The 22730-nt window shown below is 42.4% G+C and overlaps 1 protein-coding gene across 2 annotated transcripts; it reads right to left on the bottom strand.

Moving 5' to 3' along the window:
- Positions 1–627: 627 nt before the first annotated feature.
- LOC111950481 (rho GTPase-activating protein 31) lies at positions 628–21903 on the bottom strand. Of its 2 annotated transcripts, none has more exons than XM_023968093.2 (12): positions 21159–21903; positions 17626–17728; positions 17203–17347; positions 14563–14645; positions 14355–14462; positions 14009–14148; positions 13123–13330; positions 12640–12764; positions 5760–5816; positions 4881–5591; positions 4554–4726; positions 628–4441 (listed from the first exon to the last, which is right to left on the bottom strand). In XM_023968093.2, exons 1-12 carry the CDS (start codon positions 21256–21258, stop codon positions 2321–2323), a joined length of 4074 nt encoding a protein of 1357 aa, XP_023823861.1. In that variant the 5' UTR covers positions 21259–21903; the 3' UTR covers positions 628–2320. The 2 variants fall into 2 exon arrangements, with proteins under 2 accessions (XP_023823861.1, XP_023823862.1); XM_023968094.2 differs by having other exon boundaries at positions 12640–12761.
- Positions 21904–22730: the final 827 nt, after the last annotated feature.

The raw sequence follows: 22730 nt of genomic DNA, 5'->3' as shown, positions 1-22730 counted from the left end.
CACCCAAAAAGACTCACAGCTGTAATTGCCACCAAAGATACTTCTACAAAGTTTTGACTCAGGGGTGTGAATACTTATGTAAATCAGATATTTCTGTATTTCATTTTCAATACATTTTCAAACATTTCTAAAAACATGTTTTCACGTTGTCATTATGGGGTATTGTGTGTAGATGTGTGAGAAAATAATATTTTTCATCCATTTTTAATTCAGGATGTAACACAAAATCCTTGCTGAAGGCACTGTAGCTGCTCTTGCATTGAGACAATGTATGCATTAATCAAAATTAGTTTAATTTCAGCAAATAGGCCCAAATAAGGTAAAATGGCATTACTTAAAATGCCACTTAAATGTGCTGAAGAAAAGCTGAAAATAGCAACATGGAGAATTAGGTCTTTGTTTTCCTGCAGTTCTGCAGTTCTTTGTGATATTGGGAGTAATTTTCCACTACACTCAGTCGGACTTCTGAGGATGACAAAGAATGCTTCAAATAAACTTCAGTGCAGAGCTACCAGTAAAGAAGTAATACAAATATTTACCTTTTTTTGTTCAGCAAATAACCTTAAATTCAATACATTTTCATCTCTGTTATCAAAATTAAGAGAACCAATAAATACAAAAAAAGTATTTTGATTTGTTTAACACTTTTTTTTATTACTACATGATTCCATATGAGTTATTTATAGTTTTGATGTCTTCACTATTATTCTACAATGTAGAAAATAGTAAAATAAAGAAATACCCTGGAATGAGTAGCTGTGTCCAAACTTTTGACTATGTTGTCAAAATAAATCATTATAAACTGTAACACATAAAAATAAAGAAGTCACAGTGATGCCGAAACATTGGTGTTTTACCCAATAAATTACTGGGAGTTTATATATATATACAGTGTGCGACTCTCTTTACTTTTTATAGCTTACAGATTATTTGCAGTTAGTCAGCACCTCTAAACTACATCATTTTCTCTGGGTGTACGCCAGTTCATGCTTTTTTCCCCAAATAAATCATTACGACAAATCATTCTATGAACAAATCCCTAGAAAATATGTTAGGCCTATACGTGTTTTTAATTTTCATATCTTTCCGTGGCTATACACAATACATCCAATTTTGGTCCATACAGAATTGTACAGGTCACACATGTAGTATTATGTCAATACAGCTGCAAAAAACTAGCATCCCTGTTCTGATATTCGTTTAACTCTTCGCAACATTTAAAGCATAGCGTTTGAGTCCTCTCTTTTTGCAATCTGCACTTGTATCATACACAAATACAAGTGTCAGCACATACATTTCTCTCACTATCCTTTTCTTTAAAACGCAAGCGTTTCTCTTCAAAGCCTGTTTTCATCACAACAGACATTTTACATTAGGTATTTTTGTCATCTGTCCTCCTCATCCTAAAACTTTACCAAAACGTCACTTTACAGTCCAATTAAGAGAACACCAACTACAGTATGTCAGTTCTGATAAATTCCTGGTAACACTGGTAACACATACCAGTATAAGTATTGGTAACATTACACAATATAGAATTGGTGAAGTAATGTCTGGCTACTAGAATTGAAGCCAAATAAAAACAACAAAGAATTGGTCAAGTGTGTTAATGACTATCAATAGATTCATAATTGGATAAATAAATACCATTAGTGTCTATAATACAATTACAACTAAAGTAGCTGCTTTCTCCTGTTCTCATCACTCAGAATGTTGGAAAAACACTACCCTGATACTATGTCAGGATAAAAGCTGATCACAGCGACAATAGCTGGGCGTCAGTGGGTTCATACTGTATGGAGTCGTTATTCAGTTCACAAATTATGTAAGAAGAAAGGTAGAAATAAAAACAAAGCAGCGATCACTGAAGGTACAACTCTCTTTGGCAAAAAGGCAATCTTGTGATTACCAATGATGACATGCAAACTAGTAAAATACATTTTCTCAAATACCAATGGCAATACGGGTCGATGTAACATTTTCCTTTCTTTGGCTGTCTATCCTTCATATGCATATTACAAACATGTCTAACATTTGAATTAAAAAAATATAATTTGAATATTAATCGATCATTACTGCATATGATTTGGACTAAAATCTTCACCACTAGTCGAGAATACTTATTTTACTGCAGGACAGAGAGGTGATTGTAGGAGCATTGGAAACAAATAAACGGTTCATTTCCCAGAATAGTTTCATACCAAAGGTAGAATTATAGGCCCAATATTGCTAAAATGATTTACATAAGTCCAAGAACATGGAGGATGAGCAGAAGGATAACCAGAGTAGTGTTAGGAAACTGGTTAACCTGTCCAGTGTCTCATTCAATCTGCCTGTGGCTCCTATTGTCAAATATCATGGACCTCCTCTGTGGCTGATAAAAGCAGCTGGTCGAGGTCTCCAGCCTCTGTCCACTCTTGGGTAATGTCATTTTGTTCCGCAGGGTCACCCCCTCTGGGGTCCTGAGATTCTCATCCATCTCTTTAGAAAAGACATCGAGTGCTGATGTTTCAGTTGGACTTCTGATGGGCGGGAGGAGGAGCTTGCCATCATCCCCTAGCGGTGGGTAATCCATGATGGGGAAGGGTGGACTGAACAAGATGAGGCTCTGTGGTCTCTGGCGGTTCCTAAAGGACGGTCTTTGTAGAACAGTAGACCGTTCAGGTCTTGGACAGTCAGCAAAGGCCTCTGCATTGGAGGAGCGTTTCCTCCTCAGCACCAGTGGGTCTGAAATAGGTGTGGTTTTATTAGTCTCTGTAGATTTCTCTGCAATAGCCTGCCTTATTTGGGATTTGGGGGCTGGCTCCTTATTCTCCAACTCCTCCTTTAGATCCCTGATAGATGGAAGAATAGGTACAGTATCTAGTTTCTCTCCCCTGGTTTTTGTGAGTTCTTTCTCGGCTTCATTTCCTGCATCATTGTTCGTGGAATGAGGTATGTGGCTGTACTGCACCTTTGGGGGGATGACAGGCACGGCTTTGGCCTGGCAAGTCTTTATCATGAAGGCCGTCCTGACAGACGACACACTGACGGGGGCGGAGTTCCGGCGCACAGGGGCCTGACGATCGCTCAGGAACAGCTCCAGTTCCTGGGACAGGCCGTTGGATTTGGTCCCAGACGGGGTCACTGCCCCTCTCTGAATGGAGGATAACTCAGCTGACTCAAGGTTTTGCTGATTGGAAATGTCTCTGATACATCGAAGTCCTAAATCCAAATTGAGTGAATAGGGTCTGTGTTTGGAAAAACTGTCCTGCACAGTTTTTTCTGAATAACATGCTTCATAAGACGTCTGTCTGTGAAATCTCTGGGAGGAGGTGGTGTTTTTCTGCTTGGCTATGCAGCTGTTCCCTCTGTGTGGTCTCGTTGCGTCATCACTGACCATGGTGGTTTTGGCGGGTAACGGAAGTGGATGTGTGATTTTGGTCTCTGTTTTGCCGCTGCATGCTAGAGAGCTATTTCCTGGGAACACTTCTATGCTCCTAACGGGACATGATCCATTTGTTGGTTTGTCTTCTCTAGATCGAGGAGGAACGTTTAGATCTTTGGAGCTCAAACCTTCTCCCGCAGAACAAGACGATGACACATCTAGTTTTCCAAGCAAATCCTTAAATGTGGGTGAATGAAGAGGACTGGTTACCCACTGTTTGGTGGAGCTGAAGACCTCCTCCCAAGGTTCCTCCTCCAAGTCCTCCGATTCGGAGTGTCCTCCACATCCATCCTCATCATCTTGGCGTGCTAGCCCCAAGGTGTGGGGTCTTTCCTCCAAACATATTGAAAGCCTCTCAATGCCTCCCATGACAACTGACAAAGCATTCTTTCCATCGTCATGGAAAACCCCTTTGACCCAATCTTGACTTTTACTTTTCCACGATGGCTCTTTTCCTTTCTCTACTACAGACGTGCCTATGTATGTTATGTCATCCCCTGGCTGCAAATGGTTTATGACCTGGCTTTGTTGAGTAGAACGTAAACTTGGCTCTGCGAGGTGAGGAACCACAAGTCGTGGCTTGACGCTGATGGGTTTATCTGTTTCTGTGAGCTTAGATTTTGGGGAAATGTGTGATTTGTTTTCTGTTTTATCTGTTGAATCAGCAGCATGTAGAGGTGTATTTTTCATATCTGTGCCAACCATGAAATGTAATGTTTTGTCAAATGGAAATAGTGTGTCTGAGGAGTTCTTTCTTGCTGAATGTGCTACTGTAGAAGCACGTTGATCAGTCAATGCAGGCCTGGTGGGCATCAAAGGCTGTCCCTTATATAACAACGAGTGAGTTGGAAGACTGGTTCTTCTTTTTGCCTTAACATCCTCACGAGTGTTCTTGGTGGAACAAACAACAGGCATGAACTCCTCTTCCATAATGTCAAGCTCAGGCTCAGTGATTTTCAGCTCAAGATGGAGTTCACACCACAGTTCTTCCTTGATAGGTAGAGATCCCATATCCTGCAAAACATAAATCACAAACGCCCTAATAAAGCGACAGCCATTGTTACTGTGTTATCCTTTGTATATTATATGTGATGAAGCACAGAGCTAAACTGGAGATTAAACATACCAGTTGTGTCAGTTCTTTTGTCTCAAGCTGTGGTGCTGGCGGGCTGTCCAGATTCCCAGGAGATTGCTGTTTCTCTTTATCTTCCTCTCTTGTGTTGGGAGTGGAGGACTGTCTCAGGTCAGATACTTCCACCTTCCCTTGAACCTCTTTCACCTCTCCTTCACTTCCTGAAACTAATAACATAAATAGATATGTCATTATTTTATTAATAGACACTGTTACCATGGATAATGAGGAAGGTTTTCAATCTGAGTGCATGCACACACACACACACACACACACACAGTCACAGGCTTTTTTCTATGTTATCAGGTGAAAATGTCCTACCTTCTGGCACACTTTTGGAAGCTGCCTCCTCTCTGCTCCTCTCCTCTGCTGGTCTCTCCTCCTTTTCCACTGGGGTTGAGCTGCTGTTACTGTAGATAATGCTCTCACTCACAACACTGCTCTCTCCAAGGGGGTGCTCTCTGTAATTTAAGCTGCCACTACTGTCACTCTGTTCTGACTGGGAGGTCTCTCTGCTTGGTTTCAGAGCAGCTGCAGCAGGCCTCTCTTTCCCTGTTGCCCTGCAGGGGGTGCTGTTGGAGCTTATGACTGCAGACACCCTCAGGGGCACAGACACAGCAAAGGGCTCTGATATGTTGAGAGCCTTGCGCTGATGCCTAGGGGAGGACTCAGGAAAGAGGCTTCCTGGGAAGGAGGGCCTGGATGTGCTGCTGAGGGTGGAGCCAGAATACAGCATCCTCCTGTTTTTAGGAGAGGTGGGCTGGCAGGTGCTGAGGTCATCGCCTTTGAAAACCTTCAGTTGTTCAGGTAGAGACTTCTGTTGGGGTGGTGAGACACTTGGAGAGCCCCTTCTCTTCATGTTAGGGCTGCTGCCACCTGTGGCCTCGCTCGATTTCTTAATCTCAAACTCCCACCTCTGGTGTTCACTGAGGTCATAGAGCGAGTCAGATCCAAGTGTTCTGGATTTTATGCCTGGTGCAAAGAAACCGTTGGCCTCGCCTGCTGAGTTGAAATTTCCTGCCTTGTCATCATCTGTGTGTTGGAAATCAAATGTGAAACAAATTGTTAGATATACATCTTCTCAGCCTTATTTACAAAGCAAATGCTACAATGAGGATTTGTTTATTGGAGAGAACTGCTGTGAGTAGATTTCACGATGACAAAAGTCTTTTGTATGCAATGTAGTGCATTCAGCCCCACCTGTTGGCAGAGAGCACAAAGAGTCCATGCTTCTAGCTGGTCGGATAGCTGCCTTTTCTGTGAATCAAGAATGCAGTCATGGGGTAAATCCATTTGAATTGAATACATTTTTGACAGCATCCCTTTTGATTGAAACAAAACTTTCCATACATGTCTGCCCATGGAAGAAGTGGTCAGAGAGTGACTTTTTGGACCTGAATGCCAAAGCATTGAGGAGATAGAGATGCTCAAAGTTGACCCATTTTGCATCACCCACCCCACGGGGGGTCTGGGGGTCCTCCATTATTTTGGGCATCTAAAGCTCATTTCCTGCATTTCTACACATCTAATATGACCCATGGACCTTCTAGACATCTATTTAGAACAACAAAAAGTTACCAAAAATGCCCCCAGTCATCAAGCTTGGTAAGAGATCATTATTAAATATGTTTAAGTGATTGATAAGACTGAACTAGGTCAATGATAATTCAATAATCAATATTGTGTTGCACCTTTAACCAAAAGCCTAACAAATGAACAACTCTTACAAATAAAGTACAAATACTTTTGATTGTCTTTGTGAAGACAACCTCTATCAAATTTCATCCAGACCGCCCAGCTGCCCCAAGCCGCCTGCACACCAGACCCCCCACCAGTCTAGTCAATAACTTAACTCTCTCCCCAACACAGCTTCTTTCCCATCATTTTTTTATGTCTCAAGGGAAAACAAAAGTTTAATAAAAACACACATACACCTACACATTAACACAGAGAAAAAAAGTACACCCTCCATATAATTCGTATCATAGGCCTAAAAGTACTGTAAAGCTATTTTTACTTGCACACAACATGGCAGAGTCACCCGGTCCTGCCCCTAGGGGTCCACGGCCCTACAGCGCCACAACCCAACACACCCCACTCAGCTTTAGGATCTTATTGAAACATTCATTATTGGTTTCAGGTATGTTAGGCCAAGGCAACCAACAGTGGCAACCAACAGTACGGCAGACCCCCAGGGCCAGGACTGAGCAGCCCAGCAACTAGGGATTGCTTAAATAGGTATCTCCCCTGACATGGGCATGTTTTCAATATAGACTCCTTTTGTCGTACAGTATTCCATATAAGGCATCCAGACCTTATGAAAGTTGCACAGTATACCCTTAATCTTGTAGTAAATCAAATCTAGTGATACAGTGCCTTCGGAAAGTATTCAGACCTCTTGACTTTTTCCACATTTTGTTACGTTACAGCCATTATTATGAGCCGTCAACAGTCCTGCCACAGCGGCTGCAGCATAACACTTGATGTACATCGTCATCAGCAGTCGGTCTGGTTTGGCTGATAGCCTCTGCGCATCAGAAAGACACAGTAGAGAAGAGCGGCTGCATCTACGACCCTCTGACCCAACTCCATCCCCTCCTCAGTCGGGAGTTACACATCTACGACCCTCTGACCCAACTCCATCCCTCCTCAGATCCGGAGTTACACATCTACGACCCTCTGACCCAAACTCCATCCCTTCCTCAGTCGGGAGTTACACATCTACGACCCTCTGACCAACTCCATCCCTTCCTCAGTCGGAGTTACACATCTACGACCTCTGACCCAACTCCATCCCTTCCTGTCAGGGAGTTACACATCTACGACCTCTGACCCAACTCCATCCCTTCCTCAGTCGGGAGTTACACATCTACGACCTCTCTGGACCCAACTCCACCCTTCCTCAGTCGGGAGTTACACATCTACGACCCTCGGACACACTCCATCCCTTCCTCAGTCGGGGAGTTAACATCTACGACCTCTGACCCAACTCCATCCCTCCTCAGTCGGGAGTTACACATCTACAGACTCTCTGACCCAACTCCATCCCTTCTCAGTCGGGGAGTTACACATCTACACCTCATACACAACTCCATCCCTTCCTCAGTTGGGAGTTACACATTACAGCCTTCTGACTCAACTCCATCCCTTCCTCAGTCCGGGGAGTTACACATCTACGACCCTCTGGACCCAACTCCATCCCTTCCTCAGTCGGAGTTACACATCTACGACCCTCTGACTCAACCTCCATCCCTTCCCTCAGTACACAGGACAAAAGGGGAGTTACACATCTACGACCCTCTGACCCAACTCCATCCCTTCCTCAGTCGGAGTTACACATCTACGACCCTCTGACCCCAACTCCATCCCTTCCTCAGTCGGGAGTTACACATCTACGACCCTCTGACCCAACTCCATCCATCTATCCTCAGTCGGAGTTACACATCTACGACCCTCTGACCACAACCAATCCCTCCTCAGTCGGGAGTTACACATCTACGACCCTCTGACCCAACTCCATCCCTTCCTCAGTCGGAGTTACACATCTACGACCCTCTGACCACAACTCCATCCCTTCCTCGTCGGAGTTACACATCTACGACCCTCTGACACCAACTCCACTCCTTCCTCAGTCGGGAGTTACACATCTACCGACCCTCTGACCCAACTCCATCCCTTCCTCAGTCAGGAGTTACACATCTACGACCCTCTGACACAACTCCAATCCCTTCCTCAGTCGCGGAGTTACACATCTACGACCCTCTGACCAACTCCATCCCTTCCTCAGTCGGGAGTTACCACATCTACGCGACCCTCTGACCCAACTCCATCCCTCCTCAGTCGGAGTTTACACATCTACGACCCTCTGACCCAACTCCATCCCCTTCCTCAGTCAGAAGGAGACGGAGGGAACGTTAACACAATAACTGTACGAGGACCCTCTGACCGACCCAAGCTCCATTCCCGCATCCTCAGTCAGAGTGAGCCAGGCAAGGGTTACAGGAAGAGATACTACGACCACTCACACCATTGACAACAAAACCTACTTCCATCCGACATATCCTCGAATGTCAAGGGTGAGGCAGAGTTACCATGCCCCACCATTCGCCTATCCCACAGAATCCACTGACCCGTCAGTGGATGCCGCGAGCCAACCTCACTACTACGCACCCGCCTTTCACAACCTCAGTACAGTCAGTCGGAGTGTAGAGTACGACCACGCAGATTGTAAACATCCAATAGTTTAGAGAAAATAGGTTCCAATCCCCCGTCATGGCTTGCTGCCGCCAAGAACTTCTTCCGCCTCTCAACTTCCCTATGGGACCGTGCTCTCAAAGCAACCTTTCAAGGGCGCCTAACCTCTACTTGTTTTTGCATTTTGCTATTACACAGGGAATTGATATGCTGCACAGCAATCATGTGAGGGCCAAGTAATGCCAAGGCAAGTACGGTGGCTAAAAGTAAATTGAATAACTCGTTATGCCTAAACCAACTCATAACTACAAAATATCCACACAAGCCACTAGCCAGCCTGAACTGTATATCATGAGTTAAAATATTCTGAATATTAAATTATGAGGTTATTATTTAAGAGCATTGAAGATAAATCAAAATCAGTAAAAAATGTAATATGGAGCTAGCTAACAAGCAGATTTACATCAATCGACAATGATCAACTGATAGCACACCCTATTTTCCCGATGTCAGTCATGCCTTTAGGAGGCCCTGTATCTAGCTTGCTTACAATTTGTGATGAGTGTTGTTGCAGAAATAAATAGGCCTATGCAAAAAATATATATAAATAAAAATCGCTACAGAGTCAGTTAGTAGGCTATGTTATGAATTTCGAGATATGAAATATGAGTATTTTTCCCCCTTCATTTGGAGCACCTGCTAAAAATATGCACAGCCCTGTTCTGTTAATATCAATTATTTCAAGTAGAATGTTAATTTCTGTGATAGTCATTTTCATTGATCATTCACTATAAGGTTGAAATGAAATGTGTAGGGGAGAGTGGGGTAAGGTGAGCCAAAGGGTTAGCTGAGCCACCCCTTGTTTCTCGGAAACCATACACAAAATTCACAATGTGACCAAATATTTAGGAAGAGGTCATCATTTCATGGAGTCTGTGAAGGAAGAAACCACATGGAAAAAGTGGTAAGCAAGTTAGGTCCCAAAAACTGATTTTCACAAAGTTTATTACATTTATTGGTTATAGGTTTCATGGTGCTTGTATCTAAACCAAAGTAAATAGTCGTACGATTGTTTTGTACATCAGCTGGGTCTCTATAGCTACAATATGAGGTCCTAAACCTAGCATGAAAGTGCATCCTGAGCCAATGGCCACCATACCCCAAACAAATGATTACATTTTGTCTGTTGTATGTATAATGTGCATAGTATTTTTGCAACGTATCATGCATATGAACTCAAGATAGTGCAGACATCATCATTCCCTGTGTATACAAATGCAAAACAAGTAGAGGTCTAGCCCCCCTTGAGGTTCTTGAGAGAGTAGCCAAGGAAGTGAGAGAAGGGAAGAAGTCCATTTGAGCAGAAGCAAGGGGTGACATTTTTTTACTGAATGACATTGAAGTGGTACATTAACAAAAAAGAAAAACGAACATGTACCTGTGCGAAAGAGAGGCTATGATAGACTAGCAGAGGAACATAAGGTCTTATCTGATGACATGGAGTCTGAGCTTGCTAAACATATCAAGAATCTCGAGGACCAGTTTCATGGGCTTAGTAGCCTTAACAAATGCAGAGAACTTGCCTTGCTATTCATTGACTACAGCTCAGCATTCAACACCATAGTACCCTCTAAGCTCATCACTAAGCTAAGGATCCTGGGACTAAACACCTCCCTCTGCAACTGGATCTTGGACTTCCTGACGGGCCGCCCCCAGGTGGTGAGGGTAGGTAACAACACATCTGCCACGCTGATCATCAACACTGGAGCTCCCCAAGGGTGCGTTCTCAGTCCCCTCCTGTTCTCCCTGTTCACCCACGACTGCATGGCCAGGCACGACTCCAACACCATCATTAAGTTTGCAGACGACACAACAGTGGTAGGCCAGATCACGACAAAGACGAGACAGCCTATAGGGAGGAGGTCAGAGACCTGGCCAGGTGGTGCCAGAATAACAACCTATCCCTCAACGTAACCAAGACTAAGGAGATGATTGTGGGCTACAGGAAAAGGAGGACCGAGCACACCCCCATTCTCATCGACGGGGCTGTAGTGGAGCAGGGTGAGAGCTTCAAGTTCCTTGGTGTCCAAATCAACAACAAACTATAATGGTCCAAACACACCAAGACAGTCGTGAAGAGGGCACGACAGAGCCTATTCCCCCTCAGGAAACTAAAAAGATTTGTCATGGGTCCTGAGATCCTCAAAAGGTTCTACAGCTGCAACATCGAGAGCATCCTGACTGTTTGCATCACAGCCTGGTACGGCAACTGCTCGGCCTCTGACCGCAAGGCACTACAGAGGGTAGTGCGTACGGCCCAGTACATCACTGGGGCTAAGCTGCCTGCCATTCAGGACCTCTACACCAGGCGGTGTCAGAGGAAGGCCCTAAAAATGGTCAAAGACCCCAGCCACCCCAGTCATAGACTTTTCTCTCTACTACCGCATGGCAAGCGGTACCGGAGCGCCAAGTCTAGGACAAAAAGGATTCTCAACAGTTTTTACCCCCAAGCCATAAGACTCCTGAACAGGTAATCAAATAGCTACCCAGACTATTTACATTGTGTGCCCCCCAACCCCTATATTTTACGCTGCTGCTACTCTCTGTTTATCATATATGCATAGTCACTTTAACTATACATTCATGCACATACTACCTCAATTGGGCCGACCAACCAGTGCTCCCGCACATTGGCTAACCGGGCTATCTGCATTGTGTCCTGCCACCCAACACCCGCCAACCCTTCTTTTACGCTACTGCTACTCTCTGTTCATCATATATGCATAGTCACTTTAACCATATCTACATGTACATACTACCTCAATCCGCTTGACTAACCGGTGTCTGTATGTAGCCTCGCTACTTTTATAGCCTCGYTACTGTATATAGCCTGTCTTTTTACTGGTGTTTTATTTCTTTACTTACCTATTGTTCACCTAATACCTTTTTTGCACTATTGGTTAGAGCCTGTAAGTAAGCATTTCACTGTAAGGTCTACCTACACCTGTTGTATTCGGCGCACGTGACAAATAAACTTTGAATTGGCACATCGAAATAACATCCCTGTCCAAGACAACTGGTCAAGAATTGGAAGGGTAAGTGATATTTAACAGAGAGATCTATATCTGAATGTAGGCATACATTTAAGATATGCCGTACAATATACCACACCCCCATTCCGTTAATTAAACTTTGACCAAGCCGCACCATCACACAGTGTCACAGGACACCATCACCCACTAAGGCGGCTCAACTTACCCTGTACCCGGAGTAAGTTGTGCCAAGAGACAACTTTTTTTTTGACAACCTGTGTTTTCAAAACTTATGTCTGAAATAATTTGGATTATTTACAGGGATACACAACATCCAGAGATATATGTAGACTTCTTTGTTAGAAATAATACTATACTTACATGGACGTAGTGATGCTGAATGTAACAAAAATGGCTCAACATACCCCGCACTCCCCTACTATGTTACCATGTTTTCCATGACAAATCATTTAGCCTTACCAGTTAAAACCCTTTCCTGCAATCAATGACCAAAAGGGCCCTCTTTGGCCTCATGGGTGGAATGTTATTAATATTGTTCAGAATTTCATAATTAATAAATATTCTAAAAAATCCGGTGTTTCTATGTCAAACAGTTTTGTTATATTTCAGTCTTCTGTGATGTATATAAAGTGTAATATTGGGATGCAAACTCAAATTCGAATACATTTCAACTCTATATCTGACATGGTACAGGTGTCTTGTTTTTTAAAGCCCATAACCATCTGTATGAGGTGTATACTTTTATTTCAAAGTAGATTTGTTTAAGACCACCAAGAATCACTATGTGTGACCCTGATTTAGCCTACTGCAGTAAATTGTTAAAGTGCTTTTACCTGTGATGTTCTGTGCTCTCAAGAACACGCTCCCATTCCGGCTCAGTTTCCCCTTAGAGTCTGTCACAGACTTGCCCAAGTTGAAGATGGACTTCCACGTTTTGGATTTCCCAGAAAGCTTTCTTCTGACAGAAAAGGAGAAACATTTGTGAACAATATGGCCTGTTTGGTTTTGTATTTGTTGATAATCAGTGTGTTTATTGAAGAGTWAAAGCAGTATGTACAGCAAAACAATGCAGTAACAATAAGGGTACAGTAGCTATAACCATACGATCAACCTAGACTGATTTGCCAGGCACTGTACTGCATACACTGCACAGTGTATGAGTTATTGTATACTACATTATGTTTGATCAGGTATTTTTTTTAATTTATGTTTTCACTGCCAAATGTATCCAGGTGCCTGACAGCCCAGAGGATTTGTGTATTAAGCATGTTAAGTAAACTAAATAAATCAGTCAGTTGAATCCTCATCCATCTTACTTGCTATCCGATATGTCTATGACGGTATGGTACAATGTGGCAGTGCTGGTGTCAGGTAGACTGTTCTCCCGTTGTCGCTCTTTCCGTGCTGGGTGGTTAGGGCTCAGGGAGCGGGCCTGGGCCTCTTCCAGGCTCATCAGCTTCATTGGCCCACCCTGGCCACTGATAGGCAAAGTGGCATACTTCTCCCCACACATCAAACCGGGTCCTATAATAATACATTGTGTAGGTTTTTACTGTTGGCATGACAATAAATACAATCCATTGTCCAATGGCCATATAAATGACACAAGTGTAACGGATGTGAAATGGCTAGCTAGTTAGCGGGTACGCGCTAATAGCGTTTCAATCAGTTACGTCACTTGCTCTGAAACCTAGAAGTAAGTGTTGCCTTGCTCTGCAAGGGCCCGGCTTTTGTGGAGCGATGGGTAACGACGCTTCGTGGATGTCAGTTGTTGATGTGTGCAGAGGTCCCTGGTTCGCGCCGTGTCGGGGCGAGGGGACGGTTTAAAGTTATACTGTTCATTGATGCTGTTGACCCGGATCACTGGTTGCTGCGGAAAAGGAGGAGGTTGAAAGGGGGTACGGATGTGAAATGGCTAGCTAGTTAGCGGGTACGCACTAATAGCGTTTCAATCAGTTACGTCACTTGCTCTGAAACCTAGAAGTAGTGTTGCCCCTTGCTCTGCAAGGGGCTTTTGTGGAGCGATGGGTAACGACGCTTTGTGGGTGTCAGTTGTTGATGTGTGCAGAGGGTCCCTGGTTCGCGCCCGGGTCGGGGCGAGGGGACGGTCTAAAGTTATACTGTTACACAAGCAAGAGGGCAACATTCATGAAATGTCTAAATGCACACATTGGACACTTTCAAACATTGTGACATGCATACCTTTAGGTTTTATTGGTGCAGCTGCATGGTTGAAGATCTGCTCAGTGTGATTTAAAATGAACTCAACCACTGACTGCTGTACCCGCACCTCCAGGAAAGCCATGTCCCCATTGCAGGATGCAACTTCAATATCTTTAGAGCTACAAAACACGAAGCCAAGAGAGAAAGTAGAGATGCTTTCAGTCACAACCAAGGAGGGATTTTACCGTTGCTCGTTGAGAGTTACCATATGGAATAATGCATCAGATAGGGTATAACTCAAAGCAAATGTAGTTATCACAGAACTGTTGTAGTATGTTCTTGGATAAGGTGATATTGGTTTGTGTACAATATGTGTAGAGCTCACCGCAACAGATTTGGAGCCCACACCAAGGCCAGGTTGCGGCTGTGCATGTTAGTCTGGGGGCTTAAGGTGGCCAGGTGGGCCAAATGCTTGGTAAGATATTCCAGAGTCCTGAAAAGAGAGGACACACACTTCCTTTTAGCTTATAAACCAAATATAAATGTTGGGAAGGTCCTTTACAAGGGAAACAAAAGTCTGAAGTGAGTTTTACCTGAAGTGGGGGAGTGGTAGCTCTTTAATGACATCCTGAATATGCTGTAATCTTTCATGATCCTCCTGGACTGAGACGGCTTCCTAAACAGTAAAAGACGAAGACAAGTATTATCAGTGTTGCACATCATTCTTTCTCTGAATGTGCCACAGTATTAAATGACTAATCTCTCATGTAAATCAAACAGGGATTATTGTGACCAAAGTGGACACATTACAGATGTATTGTACTGAACCCCTTGCACTGGCTCTATGCACACTCACTAGACTCTACCCACACACTCACACATACTACACTGACACTCCAACACACAGATACGCACACTACATATGCTCACACACACACACACACATGCATATTGACGCCACACACACACTCACACATAGACACACGTTGACACTTCACATACGCTGCTGCTACTCTGTTCATTATACAGTGCTGTGAAAAAGTATTTGCCYCCTTCCTGATTTCTTATTTTTTTGCACATTTGTCACATTTAAATGTTTCAAATTATCAAACACATTTTAATATTACACAAAGATAACCCAAGTAAACACAAAATGCAGTTTTTAAGTGATAATTGTATTTATTAATGGAAAAAGCTATCCGAACCTTCATGGCCCTATGTTGACAAAGTTAATTGCCCCCCCCCCCCCCCCCTTATTAAATCATGAATTTACTGTGGTTAATCACATTTTTTGAAAGCTGAGTTCAATTTCACTAGCCACACCCAGGCCTGATTACTGTCAGACCTGTTGAATCAAGAAATCACTTAAATAGAACCTGTCTGACAAAGTGAAGTAGGCCAAAAGATCTCAAAAAGCAAGACATCATGCCGCGATCCAAAGAAATTCATGAACAGATGAGAAACAAAGTAATTGACATCTATCAGTCTGGAAAGGGTTACAAAGCCATTTCTAAAGCTTTGGGACTCCAGCGAACCACGGTGAGAGCCATTATCCACAAATGGAGAAAATTTGGAACAGTGGTGAACCTTCCCAGGAGTGGCCGGCCTACTAAAATGACCCCAAGAGCGCAGCGACRACTCATCCAAAAGGTCACAAAAGAACCCACAACAACATCTAAAGAAATGCAGGCCTCACTTGCCTCAGTTAAGGTCAGTGTTCATGACTCAATCATAAGAAAGAGACTGGGCAAAAATGGCATCCATGGCAGAGTTCCAAGGCGAAAACCACTGCTGACCAAAAACAACATAAAGGCTCGTCTCACTTTTGGCAAAAAAACATCTTGATGATCCTCAAGACTTTTGGGAAAATATTCTGTGGACTGACGAGACAAAAGTTTAACTTTTTGGAAGGTGGGCGTCCCCTTACATCTGGCGTAAAAGTAACACAGCATTTCAGAAAAAGAACATCATACCAACAGTCAAATATGGTGGTGGTAGTGTGATGGTCTGGGGCTGCTTTGCTGCTTTAGGACCTGGACGACTTGCTGTGATTGATGGAACCATGAATTCTGCTATCTACCAAAAAATCCTGAAGGAGAATGTCCGGCCATCAGTTCGTGACCTCAAGCTGAAGCGCACTTGGGTTCTGCAGCAGGACAATGATCCAAAACACATCAGCAAGTCCACCTCTGAACGGCTTAAAAAAAACAAAATGAAGGTTTTGGAGTGGCCTAGTCAAAGTCCGGACTTGAATCCGATTGAGATGCTGTGGCGTGACCTTAAAAAGGAGGTTCATGCTCGAATACCCTCCAATGTGGCTGAATTAAAACAATTCTGCAAAGAAGAGTGGGCCAAAATTCCTCCACAGCGATGTAAAAGACTCATTGCCAGTTATCGCAAACACTTGATTGCAGTTGTTGATGTTGAGGGTGGCACAACCAGTTATTAGGTTTAGGGGGAAATTACTTTTTCCACATAGGGCCATGAAGGTTCGGATAGCTTTTCTCCCCTTAATAAATAAAATCATCACTTAACTGCATTTTGTGTTTACTTGGGTTATCTTTGTCTAATATTTAAATTTGTTTGAAGATCTGAAACATTTAAGTGTGACAAATGTGCAAAAAAACAAGATATCAGGAAGGGGGCAAATACCTTTTCACAGCACTGTGTATCCTGATTGCCTAGTCACTTTTACCCTTAGCCACATGCACATACTCTATTACCTCAACTACCTCGTGCACATTGACTCGGTACTGGTATTCTTTGTATATAGCCTCGTTCTTGTTTTTATTGTGTTACTATTTTCTTTAGCAAATATTTGTCTTACTCTGCACTGTTGGAAATGGGCTCTTAAATAAGCATTTCACTGTAAAGTCTACACCTGTTGTATTCGGCGCATGTAACCAATAACATTTGATTTGATTTTGATTCGATTTTTATAGGTAGAAAGGAAAGGGGGATGCCTAGTCAGTTGTACAACTGAATGCATTCAACAGAAACGTGTCTTCCGCATTTAACCCAACCCCTCTGAATCAGAGAGGTGCGGGGGGATGCCTTAATCGACATCCACGTCATCGGCGCCCAGGGAACAGTGGGTTAACTGCTTGCTCAGTGGCAGAACGACAGATTGTTACCTTGTCAGCTCTGGGATTCGATCCAGCAACCTTTCGGGTTACTGGCCCCACGCTCCTAACCGCCAGGCTTAAAACACTGCCTCTATGAACAGTACTCACAGTGAATTTCTTGTAAAGCTCATAAGTGAGTAGAGGATTGGGTAGCTCCCTGAAGTACAGCTTGCATAAGGAGCCCACACAGTGGATATCCTGGAGGTACATGTCCTTTGTGAGGTCAGGGCACAACTCAGTGCAAAATTCCTGTCTGTAAGTAAGCACACAAACACATGGGTATCGATACAGCTGTAGACGAATGATGCTTCCACAATCCCTCTAGTATGTGCAGGTTGTTTTGTAAGATTGAAATGTAGGCTGCTAAGGGTTTATATTGAATAAAGTAAAGTTGTACAACATGATACGTTCATAATGGCCTAAATCGATAAACGTACTACACAAACACGCTTAGCATAGAGCCCAAACTGAAATGTTGACTTCCCTGTCCAAATTCTTTTGGAAGGCACAGTATRTGGTTAAAATAGTTACCTGAGTCGCTGGATATTGGAGGTGACCCCTGAGAGTCTGTATATCCCATCCACAACGCCATGTTTCTCAATAAACTCTGCACACGTCTTTAAAACTTGGGGAACTGAAAAAATTATGATAAACAAATATTATTTCAACCATCCGTTCGACATGAAAAGACACACACACATGGCAAACCAAATAAAAAAAATGTAAGGGTTCAGTCTGGCAACAGACAGACTTTGAGGAGGGAAGGTCAACATATTTTAGGGTGGTCATATTAAACTGTCATGGATGTTGTAAAGAAGGTACGTGAATAAGCTGTTATTTATGAGAGAAATCATAACATACGAAGTTACGTATCTTTTGGTGTTCTGTAAGAGGCAACATTCTCATTTTCGCAGAAATGATGTTCAACTGAATATCTTTCATTATATTATTTTAAAACGTAATGCCATGTCTACAGTCTAGGGAGGTGGATGGAAAACGTGGCAACTTGGGTTTTAGCAGTTGGGAAAATGCTGGCATGCCATTTTCAACTGCTGACATAAGGCAGAAAGAGGAGGGACAGAGAGGGCCTCTATGAACTGGACAGGGTCAGTTTAATGCTGTATTTACTATAAACAGAGTCAGAATCTGGATCTTTGGCTCATTCTTTGAGACAACCCTTTTTTCCATGGCAGAAAAGGACAGAGAAGCGTTAGGAGTATACTTTGGGAGAAAACAATTTCCATTAGTATAAATTGTATTAGTACTTATTTAGTATTTTAAATCATACTTAACATACTTTACGCTGTAGCTTGGCTTTGTATTCCATAGGGTTGCTGATTGTGAAGAAGGTGGAATTTCGCAGGAAGTTAAAAATGGTTTGTTTGTTTCAGAGGAAGGTTGACACACCCAATCCTTGCAGCTGGTATTACTTGTGACACTTCCTCTAATAGAAATGGCCTTTCAAATGTTACCACCCAATTCTCTATTGCTTTCCAAACTCTATTCCCTACTGGGATGTCTCTATTCTTAAAATATGTTATCTACGATGCTGTATTCGAGAGGAATGAGGGGTTGCTTTCCACACCAATGAATACTTGTARATCAAAGAACATCTTCATAATACATTTGAACTGGAATTGAAACATGTATAGCTCCGCTTTGGCATGGTATGGCGTAGACTACAGCAGTTAGTGTCCCTCCTACCTACGCTAATCAAAAAACCAGATGATATAGCTCACTTCTTTTTMCAAAGTTGTTCCACTCTGGACTGAAATCAGCAAACCAATGTATGCAACAACCTTAGACGAGAAATACACCGTGCACAATGTTCCTGTAAGCTCCTCTATCCCTCAAGGAAAGCACTTGAGACTCATAGCTCAACTAATTTAAGTTAAATAGACCTTCCCACTTTGCAACCAGGCATTCCCCACTTCACAGATACACTAGATGAGGCCCTTCCCAGAACTCTTTACAAGGGGATAAGGAACCATCTCGCCAGTGCCCCAGTGACAGTGGACCGTTTCCCATTTTAGCCGCACAATGAAAAGCATGGAGGTCAATCTCTCGTGTCCCCAGAGAATGCAGAGCGATATAGTGTAGGTCTACTCAACAACTTACAGTGGAACAGTGGCATAGATGAATGACAGTTTACAGATTGTTTCCCTTATTTGCAGACTCTTAACATATCTCATGAGCAACACAACTAAACCTGAACAATAAATCAGTAAGCACATAGACATGATGATTTCTTAAAACTGCATTGTTGGTTAGGGGCWCGTAAGTAAGCATTTCACTGTAAGATCTACACCTGTTGTATTCAGCGCATGTGACTAATACAATTTGATTTGATTTGATATTATTTATATGCAGCTGAACATTAGCTAAGCAAAACTAAAACAATTTATTCCATCTTTGGAGCTTTGAAATGTACTAGTCAGAGGTTCCCCTGGGCAGTATGAATGAAAGTCTGTTCTCCCACATGAGGCTTGCTTAGGGACTACACATCTGAACAGACACTCTCAGTGACATGCCTGTGGTCAAAATGGTGGCTGGTCTGAATGGGATTTGAGTCACCATGAGTTCAGAGTATTTTCTCAGAAAGAAAACTCCTGCTTGCCTGAAAATCTCCTTGCGGATTCAAAAGGAATCCAAGAATACGGCTCATTGAATAAGATGCTGTTATTTTAGATGACAATTGTTAAATCAAATAACATCCTCGTAGGTAAATTGTCTGTGTAAATGAATTAATTACACACATCCTTTCTCGTCCCTGTCTAGGGTCAAACAGAGTTAGTGMCATTTCAGCAACCTCAATACCAACTCAACAACAACTGATATCTCAAAGTGCCATGTCAACAAAAGCAGATATTATTATAAGCCACTCGTAATTATATATGCCATTTGACAAATAACAACTAAAAGTATCATCATATTAACCATATACAGTAATTTATACCTTCTCCCCTGTAGCAGAGCAAAATGTGTATTGTGCAACAAAGATCTACTGTATCAAATCTGTTACATCTGTTCATCTGTTAAATCTGTTCAAAATAAAGGTTTCTAAGTCACATCACATTACCTCACTTCATATTACAATTTTACCTACATTCAAATACTATCTGGGTAAACACACCCATCCTCAATTGTTGTCTAATATATGATCTGTTGGCTGACACTCCCCCCTATGAGCAGTGTTGCCCACCCAGAATCCTCAGTTAGAGAGCCAGACACAGGCCTCTTGGTGGGCAGGGGAAGTTGACAAAAAGACTATGAGCCACACCCTAACTCACAAATCCCCTATTTAAAACTCTGTGGGAGCCTAAAGGACTTAATGGAATGTAAAACATATGTACATTGATGTCCATATTGCAATATACATCTGTGCCACATACCTGAATAAACGACATCCTCTTCTATACAACTGTTACAAACAGCATGGATCTTTCCTAACCAATTTCACATTAAGTTTACAAAATCATCCAAGGCAAAGAGGTTTAACATTATTTTTCCCAAATGTATGGGGTTAAATAAGTCTCAATCTAATTCGGAATTCTCCTAAAACCATAGAGGTATTCCATACTGAACATGTATAGACAATTCAACTGTACCATTACACATCCTGTCGCAAACAGTCATCAACATTGTAATAGCTAAATTAAAAACTAAATCTAGACTAAGTTGTTAAATTGTTACCTGTTTAGTCTAAAAAAAACTTTTTCCCAATGTAGGTTGATTTGGGAAAGTGTTTTCTCAACGATCACACTGTGTTAATATTTTTGTAATTAGCATAACTATTATTATGATTATTTGTTGTTTATTTGGTTAATACTACATGTCTAATAAATCTGTACACATGAAATATGACAATGGCCTCAATAACTCTAGTACATGTTGAATAATGGGCCAATAATTAGGCTCCGTTTCTGTGTAACTCAGAATTCATAAGGTCAATATTATGGGGCATGATGACATTTTCTGAAATCTGCTGGAAAAGGGAAGCAGCAGGAAAGGGAAGCAGCAGGAAAGGGAAGCAACATAATAAACATAGAAAGAAACAAGTTTACCGTCTTGTCCTGAATTCTGTAGATGTTCTGTCAAGTCACAGCCGAATGCATTTTCACTTCCTTTCTTTTTGGACCTCTGCTTGGTTCCTTTATTCTTCATCTGGATCCAGTTAGTAGTCCAGGAGTTCAGAACAAACAAATCCTCAAATTCACAACCATTGATCCAACAGACCCTGGGAAAGGGGTGAGATGTAGCCCAGAAGTAAAAACCACACGAACCTCCCGAAAAGGATTCAGCCGCTCACATCTTGACCAACCACACTAAATGTGTGGGAGACTGAAAAGTCCTTGAGAGAAGAATGAAGCAGACGTCACTTTTCTGTCAGAGTTTTAGTGCTTTATACATTTCCAATCAATCTTACAAAAATGTATGGGAAAACCCTTTGTCAGTTATAATTGTCAAATGTGGATTGGGAATGGCAGTCCTCTGAAGTGATTTATCTCAGGAGGATTTGCAGAAAACAGCACCAGAATTATTTGGTTTCCTGTCGGTTTTTTACTCAGTGTCCCTCTGCCTTTTTTCTCTCCTCCTCTTTTCCTCTCGTCCACACAATCTCCCTGTTCTTTGGCTCCTCTGTATATGAGGAAATGTACCCAGTGAGGCGCAGGAATATTGTTTCTTTATCCTTCTGCTTCCAGTTTTCCATGTTTCGAAGGTCATGGTAGTTGTGGCACTGGCGTGGTATGGAGATTTGAAATGTCAAGTCTGTGAGAAGGGGAGGGAAGTGAAGTCAGGGGAGGGGAATAGCTGACTGGTCTTTCTCCTCTGGTTTAGAGATTACTGACCCCTTTTATCCACACTTTTTTTTTGCCATGGTCCTAACAGGAAATCTGCTCTTTGCCTTCCTGAATGCTCCCAAAGTACACAATTTCCTGTACAGAGAGCCTTGTTTGGAAAACAAAAACAGACTGGTTCTTAAGGAAGAGGGAAGTGGGGGGAGAGTGAAATGAGGGCTTTAAGGGCGCAGATGGGAAAACTGGGAAAAAGGACACATGGTTCTTGTTACTGACTGCTTAGCAGTTTAATCCTTTTCCCTCTAAAGCAGACTGAAGCTCCAACCACGTGTTTGAAGTACACTTCCTCATATCAAATTAATGTTTAACGGATCAGAATGAATCAATACTTTAAAAACAACCGTACTAAAACTCAGTAGGCCTAGATACATAGCTACTGCGTTGGTTTGAAAGACATTCAGGGTTTTCCATTTCATTTTAAAGCATATACCTGGATCTACACAACTGATGGACGTCGGATGTGGAATAAACTTAACACATTATATCACTTTTGAGGTCTGAAAACATCAGACAAAATTTGGAGTGAATAAAACTATAACTTTAAATGAACATAGGCCGACTACAGCTATACATTTCTTTGATTTGGTTTAAATTGTTTCTTGGCAATCTGTAGAACTGTTGAAACAGCATGGTCTTGTAGCCCTCCCTGTTCAAACAAGAAATAAGTACACTACCAAATACCAAGTGAATTCACATGCCCTTGCTGTTCCTTAGGTAGTGTCAAGTAGAGTCAAACAAGGGTGTTTATAGTTGTAAGCTATAACTTGGGCCCATAGC

This window comes from Salvelinus sp. IW2-2015, linkage group LG23, assembly GCF_002910315.2.
Source record: "Salvelinus sp. IW2-2015 linkage group LG23, ASM291031v2, whole genome shotgun sequence".
Classification (NCBI taxonomy): Eukaryota; Metazoa; Chordata; class Actinopteri; order Salmoniformes; family Salmonidae; genus Salvelinus; species Salvelinus sp. IW2-2015.
The sequence above is the reverse complement of the archived record's forward strand: the minus strand, read 5'-3'. Positions and strand labels throughout refer to the sequence as shown.